This window comes from Talpa occidentalis, unplaced genomic scaffold (assembly GCF_014898055.3).
Source record: "Talpa occidentalis isolate TD23 unplaced genomic scaffold, MPIMG_talOcc4v2.1 talOcc4.3, whole genome shotgun sequence".
NCBI lineage: Eukaryota > Metazoa > Chordata > Mammalia > Eulipotyphla > Talpidae > Talpa > Talpa occidentalis.
This window is the reverse complement of record NW_023603184.1, coordinates 23,322,775-23,334,581: the sequence shown is the minus strand read 5'-3', so window position 1 is coordinate 23,334,581 and position 11,807 is coordinate 23,322,775. Positions and strand designations below refer to the sequence as shown.

Here is an 11,807-nt window from a genome sequence, read left to right as displayed (position 1 = left end):
TATTGAGTACCTAGGCCAAGTGTTAGGTGCCACAGAAATGAAAAGAAAAAGACCCTTATGGTGCAGTGTTGTGGGTTGAGACCAAAAAGCAAAACAAAACAAAACAAAAAACAAATGGTAGGCGCTAAGACAGAAATTAACTGGAGACTGCCGGAATAACAGAACCTACTTTAGAAATGGTGGTGGGAGGAAAGCCTTTCTGGCTGAGACAACAAGGACCTACCCGTGTATAGTATATTATTAGTAAAGACCTGGAGATGGGAAACTTAGCACCAAGGAAAAGGCCAGAGGGTGGGGGCCAGGTTGGAGGGTTGAGTTGGGGTGGAAGATTAGGCAGCACTAAGATGCAGAGCTTAATAAACTCTCTTAGTCAATTCAATTGGATAAACATGTGCTTAGGGCCTGCTAACCTCTGGGACTAGAGCTTGAGACACCACCTACTGAAATTACTATTGCCCGACTAGTCCCACCTACCCAAGAATGCTATGGTTTGAATAAATACTGGAAAGGGAATGTTTGTCACTCCCCACACAGCAATCATACTGCTACTTTGTAAATCCGGCAACATCACTCCCTTGCTTAACCACAGTTCCACTGCTTTTCATTGTTTATCAAGTCTGTGGGGTAAGTGCATTGGTCAGGCTTTTTACACCATTGACCTCTGTGGCTATCACCTGCGGCCTTGATCTCCTTAAGAAAAAAGGCGCGTGGATGTGGGGCACGTGTGCCTGACTGTGGACACCCGAGCATGGGTGTGTGTAAGTGTGCACACCTGAGCCTAGAGGTTAGGGATCTAAGGGCGGCATCACTCAGACTGCTGGGCTGCAAGAGGTCGAGCGACAGCTATGAGGAGGAGACCACAAGAGAACGCCAGAGAAAAGTCCAGAGAAAAGAGGTATAGAGATTCTCAGGGGGGCACGCTGCTGTCTCCTTGCCGGCTTATTTCCCTGCGAACTATTTAAAAACCCGTGGGGATGATGCACAGGGCTCCAAGTTTCTCTTTTAAGCTGACCAAAAGAACGGTGAACCTACCTCTATTAATTTATTTTACTCATACTATACTAGCCCTGCGGTCATTATCCCTACTTTGTAGATGGGAGAGAGGCTTGGAACTCATGCTCACTAAAAGTTAAATGATAGAAGATTCAAATTCAAACTGAGGCGGCTGGCTCCAGAGTCCGTGCTCGCCCTGTAAGTCAAAGACTAAACTCCTTAAAGCACCCTACCAGGCTTTGTCTCATGAGGTGACCAGCACATCCCCCCGCGCTGGCTCCTTCCCCTTCAGTCCTGCACCCCAAGACCAGCAGTGCAGTGCCGGGCTCTTGCCTGCACCCCGCCTCCTCTACCACTAGAGGGCGCCGCGAGCGGCCGCCCCCTCCACTAACAGCTCATTCCAGCCAGGGCTGCGCCGCGGGCGTCACACCGACAGCAAAGCCGCTGAGGCGTCCGCTCGCCGCTGGCCGCAGGGCCGCAGGGAGGGCCTCCAGCTAAGTCCTTCAGCCGCCCTGAAAGGAGACGAGTCATTTACGAGCCCCCCACACTCAGCCCCGCCTGCATCAGCGACTCGGCGCGCGCTGCGTCAACCCTGCGGCGGGGGGGCGGGGCAGGCCCCTAATCACGTGAGCGCTCCCCCCCGCCCTGAACACGTGACCTCCCGTCCCACTCACGTGACCCCCTGGCCGCCTCGAGGCCGGAAGCGCCGGCGAAGTAGCGCGCGCGCTCGCGTCTCCAGGAGTGCCCGGCCCCGCCGCGCGCTCGTGCTCGCCCTCGCCCTCGCGCACGTTCCCGGGGTTCCGGGCCCGAGAGCTGCTCGGCGGCCGCGCGCGCGCTACCCAACCGGGTCCCCGCCCCCAGGCGCACCGGGCTCGCCAGCCATGTGCTCGTTAGCGTCGGGCGCTACCGGTGGGTACCCCGGCCTCTGCGCCGGCCTCGGCCAGCCCTCGTGCCGCGCCGCCGTGGGGCCGCGGGGAGACCCTCCCCCTGCGCCGCCGGGGCCCGGAGCGGGGGGGAGCGGGGCTCGCAGGGAAGGTGAGGGAGGAACGCGGCGCGCCCGGCGTGGGGAGCGCCCCCTCGGGCCCGGGGAGAGCCCCCTCCCCACCCTGCGCCTCGCGCGCCCGGTGGGCTTTGGCGTCGGGGCCGATCTGATGGTTTGCATGTGCAGGGGGCCGGGGCGCGGAGGCGCCGGAGGAGGAGGAGGAGGACGTGCCCGAACTGTCAGACAGCGGCGACGAGGCCGCCTGGGAGGATGAGGACGAAGCCGATGTGCCCCACGACAAGCAGCAGACCCCTTGCCTGTTCTGTGACAGGTTCGTCCATCTCAGCTCCTGGCTCTCGCCCTGGGGGGGTCCGGGGCCGCGTGGCTCTGGGTCGTCTGCTCAGGAACCACGAAGGGTCAGGAATCGAACCAAAGTGGCCTGACCTCGAATTCTTGAACCAGTGGTTTGGAGTGAGGGTTTGTTAAGGAGAAAGACCACAGTGATGAGAGGGAGGAGCTGAGACCTGGATGCTGGACTGTGCTGCTTCTCATTGCCCAGCCTCAGTCTCCCCTTGTGTAAAATAAGAGGATTTTGACTTCCCAAATCTGTGCACCTTTATCACCTGAGACACAAAAAAATACAGATGCTGGACTCAGCACCTCAGTCTGTCTTTCTTTTTTAAAAAGATTTTATATATATGCATACAAGAGCTGTGGTACAGGCCAGAGATGGGGGGAGGTGAGAGATTTCACCATAGACAGCGTGGGGAACAGAACAGACAGACTGACTGAAACACACTGCTGAGGGGAGCTGCGGGCGAGACAGCAGAGGTCTGCTGCGCCGTGTGGATTTCTCCCTGGCTGGCCTGGGATGGAATTCATGCAGCAGACACTGCGGATTGGTAGCACGGTGCTTAACCCCTTGTGCTACCAGGGAGGCCCAGCACCTAAGTCTTTGTAAATAAGGGATACGGTCTAGAAATCTATAACATAAAGACACTGTATGAGGTAACTCAAATGAATAAAAAGTTTGAGAGTCACGAAACTAGATCCCTCAGAATCTTTCCATCTTTACCATCCTATAAGTCTTTGAAAGCAGAACGTATCTCAGGAGAACATTTCATTTGAGTTATTTAGTCCCTTAGCACACCTGAGGTTTCCCACCTATTTAAGGGAGAGGAATTGATGCCTTTTGCACTTCAGGCAATGGAGACTGCAGTATCAACTTGTTCACCATCATAAAGGTGTGGTTTGTCTTATGTCCAAACTTGTGTTCTTTTCACTTAAAATTTTGCCTCTTCACAAGCTTTGACTTTGACTGCTGTCGGGCAAATTGGCATGAAAGAAGCCTGGTGGCACTAACCAGTGCTACTTTAATAAACATTTTTCTTTATCTCCTGAACTTGGATGTGGTGCTTTTGGTGGTACATTCAAAAAGTTCAAACAAATTTGGGTAGGTATAGAATGTCTACATATACTCTAGTTGTCATAACATAATACTTATCAGCTCTCAGGGATGCCCTTCTTTGTGGTAGGCCGCATAAATACTGCGGAAATAACCTGCCTTGGTAAATAAACATTAATTGAAAACTAGGAGCTGCATATGTGCTACGTAAAAGTATGTAGCTTTTCTATTATTTATTGCTAACCTTATGTGTTCTTCAGTTTTGCAGGGCATGTAATAAAGTGGCTTAATCCTTACTATGCCTATAATGCAAGTACTTTGTGAACACTATGGGATAACTTTTGAAATATGGTACTTTGGGAATGTGCCAGCTGTGAAATTACATGTTGTGCTTTATTTCTAAAAAGCATTTTAAGCTGTGCCATTTCAAAAATCTCTGAAAGCATAGTTGACAGTAGAGGAGAAAATCTCATGTAGGGAATTTCCAAGACTTGAAAGAATCTGTCAAAGGGAGTGTTCTTTCTTAAAAGCCTTTTGATAAATTTAGTGCTATTTTTTGGCAAGTAAATTAATCTGAACACTTACAGAGTAGTTTTAGGTATAAAATGTGACTGAGAAAGTACTAATTCCCTTTAGAAGTACTGGTTTTCTCATCTGTATTTCTTCTTAATGAAATAAAACTAGAGACTGGGGGAAAAGTGTATATTTAACATGAAATCAGTATTTAGACTTTTATGAGGACAATTCCATGAAGCTTTTGATTTATTTTTCAGATTATTTACATCTGCTGAAGAAACATTTTCACACTGTAAGTCTGAGCATCAGTTTAATATTGGTAACATGGTCCATAAACATGGTGAGTATTTTTTAGAATAAAGTTTTCATTATGAAATTTAAGTTCAAACTTTATTTTTCCATGCCTTTCTTTTCTACATAAGTCCAGTGTAATGAAATGTATAACAACTTAAGAAAATGAATTTTTTTGTCAAGTGCGCTTTGAGGATAGATGAATAAAGAAATCATTTTTCTACATTAAATTTATCAATATTTAAGCTTATATTGACTTGACAGCTAAAAACAATAAAAATCTGATTGTATTTTTTATCATATTAGAATTAGACAATGGTGGTAGAATGGACTTTGGAAAAGGAAGTAAATCACTATCAAAAATAAAGGTCAAACTTTGAAGTTTAAAGTATAAACTTTAAGGCATGTGAGATTGAGTTTTATAAGGAGCTTGGTGAAAAAATAGAAATAAGGAGTAATGAAATTAATAAGATGATAAGCAAAATATTCAGATCATGATTCTGTTGAAACTTGTGTTTACACAATACAATGAAAAACTTCCACTCCTTTAAGTGGGTGTTGAAGAGTTAGGTTATTCCACTAAAATTAACAAAATAGAAAATTGGTATTTTGGCCGTGGTATTTACTAACAATTAGAAAAGAAGTTATTGAAGAATAGCAAATGCTAGGCAGATGTTAGGTGTCAAACACGATATAATATTTGTGACTCATAAATTCAATTGCAAATACTCTTGTAAGACATAAATGCCTTAGTTTCTGTGGTTTTCTTTTTTTCATGATTTTAATGTGCTTGTTTCAGTTGAATTGGAATCATACTTTTAATATAATTTTCTTTTTTTTTCTCTTACTGTATAGGGATTTGCTATTATGCATATAAACATTTACAATGTCTTCTAAGACATGTTTCTCATAACATTTCTCATGACAGATAATAACCATTTGCTTGTATATGCTATTATTTTCCCTAGTTTTAAATGCTTCTTCAATTTTGGAATCTAGGCGAATCTGATTATAACCTCATTGTTTTTTTAATTTGCATCATTTAATTTAATATAAAAGCTAGTATATTTCCGTACTCCATGTTGTGATGAAATTAAAATCTGGTAAACACCATAAAAATTGGGAAGATGTAGCAACTTGTGGCTCTTAGCATCAACTGACAAATACGTGGTAAAATCTAGAACTTAAATTTTCCAATACTCATGTGTATTGTTCTGACACATGAGTAGAATTCTAAAAATGAATTTCCTGTTTTAGAAGTTTTTTTTTTTTGTTTTTTTTTTTTTTTAAGAAAAGTGTTTAAGAAAATTGTCATGCATCACTGGCTCTCAGTTAAAATATTCAGAAGTGCCAAAGTTATCATTTCTTGTTTTTAATAAGAAATTAAAATATTATAAGTAGTAGAGAATACTTTAACCAAAGAAACCTCCATAGAGCAAGACAATTAAACAGAACTCATTCTGTTAAAATAGGTGAATTTTCTTCTTTTCCCTCCTTTAGGTCTTGAATTTTATGGATACATTAAGCTAATAAATTTTATTAGACTTAAGGTAAGTTGGTAATTTATAGTTTTGTTTGGAAACTAGAGAAAAACCATAGTGACTGTAAATGCACTGATTTAAAAAAAATACAAATAACTGCTATATAAGGAACTTTTTTTAAATTTGGCACTTACATTGGGTGAATCATGAACTTGAGGAGCAGTACAACATATAACACGAATAAAGATATACACACCATCCTTAACAAGAGTTGTTTTTAGCCGAGTCTAGTAAGTGAATCAATGTTATGTGTAAAGTAATTCAGTGTTTGATAAAGGGAAATGTTGATTGATGGTATTTCAGAAATAATTCCTAGTGTGATTTTCAAGTACTTCAATTCCTCTTATTGTTCTATGTTTTTAAATACTTTCTTCTTTCTGTTCTATTGAAATTAATGTTTATGTTGCCACTTCTCCCAAATCCAAACTATCAAAAACTACATTGAGACCACTAATTTAGCAGTCGTCCAGTCAAGTTAATGAAATGACACGTGATAATATGTTCCTTAAATAGATAAAGATTTGTATAATATAGATGTGATTTCTTGTTTTGTTTAATTTCCTAGAATTTTTGCTAGGGGATTTTGAGATTATATGCAATGAAATCAATTTCATATGCAATTAATTAATTAATTTTTATATCCAGAATCCTACAGTTGAATATATGAATTCCATATATAACCCAGTACCTTGGGAGAAAGAAGAGTATTTGAAGCCTGTACTAGAAGATGACCTTTTACTTCAATTTGGTAAGATGAACATACTGTTATCTACTATAATATAGGGTCATTGTTATGGCAAAATAGCGATTAAATGTTATGGGAAAATATATCATCTTTTTTTTTTTTCCCCTAAAGATTTATTTATTTATTTATATAAGCACTGGGTATAGTCAGAAGTGCAGGAGGGTGAGAAAATTCACCAGAGCCAGAGCGGAGAGCAAAACAGGCAGACTGACACAGTACACTGCTGAGGGGAGCAGTGGGAGGCAGGAGAGGTCTGCGCACCATGTGCGACCCTCGCATGGTGGCTGTGGATAGAACTGGCGCTGCAGAAGCTGCGGACAGCTTCGCAATCCAGCGCTCAACCGCTGCGCCACCGGGGAGGCCCAATATATCATCTCTTTTATTCTGTGAAGACTTAATTGGGTAGTTGGTTTTAGTAGAAAAGTTAAGTCACTTAATAACTGACAGTCACAATAATAAATTATCAGGAAGGAATTTAGAAACATACATAAAATTGTTTAATAAGTGTAAGATGTTTTGAAACTTACGGAGACTTGAGAGGATAATTTTTAGTTTAGTCCAATGAAAAATGACTAACATTTTAATAAAGCTACTGGTTAAAAAAAATTATAAGTGGCTTTAATAACATTTACTTTTAGTTCACATATTCAGGCCGGATAATTCTTTTCTTAAGGCATCTACTTTACTGAGATTTTTGTTTTGATGCAGAACAGATTCACCCTAATTTTCATGGACTTACCCATGTATAATAACTCTTGACCCTCCCAGGTGGTGGGGTTACTCTCATTTCTCGACTATAGCTTTCTTCCTTACTTTGCTTTGTGCTTTGGTTCATTCCTTTTTGGACAGGCATTTTGTGAAAATTCTGTTGTGTCTTATAGTATCTTCTGTTGAATCCTGTAGATACTTTATAGGTCTGAGGTGTCATGATAAAGTGATTTTTCTTCTTGTACCCTTTCATTTCTTGTCCGTCAGGTGTGATAGAGGATTTGTTCTCTTTAGGTGAGTAAGAGCATTGTAGTAAGACACATAACTTCCTAGATACTAGTTTGACAGTGTGTACTTGACAAGTTTTTTAATCAGAACTAAGGAAAACTCATGTCTTTGAGAAGTACCATCATTAAGTTGTGTGATGTAGTTGTAAGAATTTTTTTTTTTTTAAAGATTTATTTTTATTTATTTATACAAGCATTGGGTATAGTCAGAAGTGCGGGAAGGTGAGAGAATTCACCAGAGCCAGAGCGGGGAGCAGAGCAGGCAGAAGGACCGAAGTACACTGCTGAGGGGAGCAGCGGGCGGCAGGAGAGGTCTGCGCGCCATGTGGGACCCTCCTCCGGTGGCGGCCGGGGCTCCGGTGGCCGCCGGGGAGCAGCCTGGGATTGAACCGGCGCTGCAGAGGCTCCGGCAGCTTCGCAACCCAGCGCTCAACCACTGCGCCACCAGGGAGGCCCTAGTTGTAAGAATTTTAATGTAACATTCAGGAACTATATGACCCCGGGCAAAGTACTTAATTTTTCTGGTTTTAAGTGTTCATCTAGAAAATAATGACTTCGGACCAGATTTCTGAGTTTCATTCTAGTTCTAAAATTTGGTAAGTCCCAGCTTGTTTCTTTTTGTTTTTACAACTTTTCTTTTATTTCTCCTCAGAGTTACCAAAGTGATATCTTTGATGAATGACAAAGTGCTCACTATGGGCCTTTCAGGACTTCTTCCTAAATTCAAAATCACTAATAACAATAAATTTCCTTTTTTAAGCACTTCCCTCTGATAGGTAGCATCCTAATCTGTGCAACAGCCTTACAAGATAGTAGTCATTGTCACCTTTTACACACTGAAAGAAATTAAGTTCAAATACCTTTGGAGAGTTACAGTTCAATACTGATCTGTATCCACAGAGACCAGTACACGCAGCACTCAGTTAATATCTGTTGATCTGCGTAATCTCTTCCTCTTCTGAACCTCACTACCTTTTCTGTGTCTCATGAAAGTTATCACATACAATCATATATTGAATACAGTACAGACATTTAAAAATAATACACTCATACTGTTAGATTGTGGGTTCCCTATAGAAAGGATTATGACACTTGTTTTTCATGTTTCTACAGCATTTAATGTACCATTTCCATCCTGTGAGTGAAAATACAGTATAATTGGGGGAAAGCAACTTTATGCTGGGGAAACCTGGCAAGGACAACCTTAGTCAGTGAGTCCATGTTCACATTCATCAGTGCTAATCATGTTAATAGTATGTACTCTTGATTAGAAGTGATAAGTATAGCACATTCCTGCTCTCTTCTTCCACCTCCAAACCAATAACCTATGTATAACCATGGAAAAACAATGCAAAGTGAGGAACATTCTATGACTACCTGCCCAGTATGCCTCAAAACTATAAAAGTCATCAAAAACAAGGAAAACCTCAGAAATTGTCTTAGCCTAGAGGGAATTTAGAAGACATACAAACTAAGTATATTGTGTTATCCTGGACAGGGTCTGAGAACAGAAAGGCCTGAGATATTAGGGGAAAATGAATGAAATCTCAGTGAATTAAGTAGAATTTAGTTAATTTTTTTTTGAAAGTATGGTGTATTTGGAACGTTTTCCACAAAGGGTTAATATCCCTTGATCACTTGATAGAGCAGTGGGAAAAATATAAAATTAAGTGATTTCCCCAAAAAGGTATAAAAATAGACTTCAAACATAAGGGAAAAAAGTCCAAACTCAATCAAGAGGTGATACAAATTAATTGTGAGATACCATTTTCACCTATTAGACTGATAAGAAAATTTTAAAATATGATTACGTGTTTTGTTGAAAACAACTGTGGAGAGGTAGGCATTATCATATATTGCTAATAGAATAAAAATTTGGCAATGCCCAATAAAACTGTGTATGCACTTTTTAACCCAGTGGTTTCATAAGGATCTGTCTTTAAAATACACGGCTGAAGACACACACACACAGGATACTTCATTGCAGCATTGCACTGGCAAAATAACAGAAACAACGTAAATGCCCATACATCCACACCATGGAGTAATATACATCTGCTAATAAGATTGAAGCTCTCTGAAACTAATAAGAGTGACATCCAGGAGGTACTATTAAATGAAAAAAAGGCAAAGTCTAAAAGAATCTATATAATATGATAAAAGGGCATTTGAGAAATACACATCTTTGTATTTGTGCAAAAGAAATACAGGGGGAATAAACTGCAAGTAAGGAAACTGGTTGCTTATAATAATCCTCATTATCTGTGGGACAGATGGAAAGAAGGGCACACTGAGAATGAAGTAACAGGAATAAAAGATGTGATTGATATCTCTCTGAGTGTATCTTTTGTGTAGCTCTGACTCTTAGGACCATAGTATTGATTTTCATAGCCTTCATATAATAACATCAGCAATTAAGTAGAATGCATAGGGGGTGCTTGGAGAGGTGGTGCAAAATGGGACACAAAGTCTAACAAATGAACTTAACTGTATTTTAAAAGAATAGTGTAATCACACTGAAGAGGACAGAGAAAAGAATTACCTAAGTAGCTGGAATTTTGACTCTTGTGGTAAGGCTACAGTTAAAAATACTGCTTAATTCGCATAAGTAAAAGGGTTTTTCTCATGATGTGGTTTAGGAATTCTGGTATGTTTTGTGTATACTACTAAAGTTGAATAAGTAATTATATTGTGGATTAAAAGTGTCAGATTTCTCAGTGTCGGAGAAGGTGATTTTTAATAAGGAAATATAGAAGGATGAGGTGAATATTGTGAGTATAAATTGGAGACAGAAGAATAGTATAAACTTGGGGTTTTTAATATACACATCAGTAGGTAAAGAAATATAGATGTGCGTGCCTGTGTGAGTTTGTATATGTACATGGATTTCCTAGCTTCATCTGCTAAGAGATCCTAGAAAAACCCCAGTAGCCATAAGCATCTTTAGTGCCCAGATCTGGATTTATAATTCCATTCTCCACTAATAAGAACCAAAGCTCCCTTAGAGAGGTGGTTTGATTTCATGGATGGGGCAGGGAGAATACAAGATGAGTCTTGTGCCATGTTGTGTGGAAAATACAGAAGTACTTAACAAAAAGGTGGGGGAGGGAGGATTTATCAAAAGCAGAAGAACCAACCTGAAGGAGTTCCTAGTGGCAAATCTGGAGTAATTTGAGCAACATAGAAAATGATACTACTAGATTTTAAACAGTAGGATAAAATAAGCATCCATGAGTCCATAATGGCATAAGTAATCAACCAAATAAAATGAGGAGTAGCTTGACCTTGGAGTAGAATTCCTTTAAAATATGAAGAAGGGAAAAGAAAAATAGAAAATTGTCAGTAGACAAACACAGTAATAACTTACAGAAAAGATCCACCAGTGAATGCTACCACTACTGGGGGAAATTTTAAGGCAAAACAGGATTTGCCTAGTTCAAAGAATCTCCCTGAAGGAACTTTTAACTACAAAGGAGATGGTAACTTTTCTGTGGAGAAATACAGCAACCACCCCCATAACTAAGTGATCAACATCACCAATAATAAGGCACATTGACCCTGTGAGCCTTACTGCACTGAGGGTACAATGGAATTTCTCTGCTTTTCTTGACAAAAATGTGTAGCTTCATTCCAGTAATGAGAAGGCATTGGGCAGACCCAGATTGAGGAATATTCCACAAAATCACTGATCAGTACTTTCTAGGAGTGTCAAAACACAGTTAGTGAGTATATTATTATATAAATAATTAGTTTAGAGGACTAAATATATGTGTTCAGATCATTGATGTCTTAGTTTTTTTAAAACCTATTTTGGTCGATTGTTGAGAGGTGCCTGTTTAAATCTCTGTCAGAGATTGAAGGATTGTCTTTTCTTGCCTTTAATTCTGTTAGCTTTGACCTCATGTACTTTGGAGCTCTTTTGTGAAGTTTATGCGTATGTATTATGCCTTCCTAATATGTTGGCCACCTTTTGTGATAATTCTAAGCTGTCAAAATGAAGTGGAAAAGCATCTTCCTAGAAATGGCTTAGGACTTTGAATTAAGAATCTTAATAATTAAGAATCTTAAAGTTTTCTGAATCTTTTTTCTTTTCAAATTTATTCATTTTACCTTTAACATGATTATTTACATATTATTAACGCTAAAAGTTTTTATGCAATTTTTTATTGCAGCAGAAAGCAAAACAGAAACTTGCCAAAAGAAAGATACCAATTTCTTTGTTTAGTTCTAATCCATAAGATGGTTTACAGTTTGAAGAATTTTGAAAACAAGAAACATAGTAAGAATTGTAATAGGAAGTAAAAATATGGCACACTATCAATTATTAGTTCATATTTTG

At 40.1% G+C, this 11,807-nt stretch overlaps 1 protein-coding gene across 1 annotated transcript in view; it reads left to right on the top strand.

The window, feature by feature from the left end:
* Positions 1-1,848: 1,848 nt before the first annotated feature.
* The window catches only part of PRMT3 (protein arginine methyltransferase 3), a 76,843-nt gene continuing 66,884 nt past the window's right edge, over positions 1,849-11,807 (top strand). Inside the window, exons 1-5 of the mRNA XM_037522586.2 lie at positions 1,849-1,902; positions 2,162-2,306; positions 4,154-4,236; positions 5,688-5,737; positions 6,374-6,476. Of these exons, the coding sequence (XP_037378483.1) occupies positions 1,875-1,902; positions 2,162-2,306; positions 4,154-4,236; positions 5,688-5,737; positions 6,374-6,476 (409 nt within the window). The 5' untranslated portion in view covers positions 1,849-1,874. The remainder of the gene's footprint in view (positions 1,903-2,161; positions 2,307-4,153; positions 4,237-5,687; positions 5,738-6,373; positions 6,477-11,807) is intronic.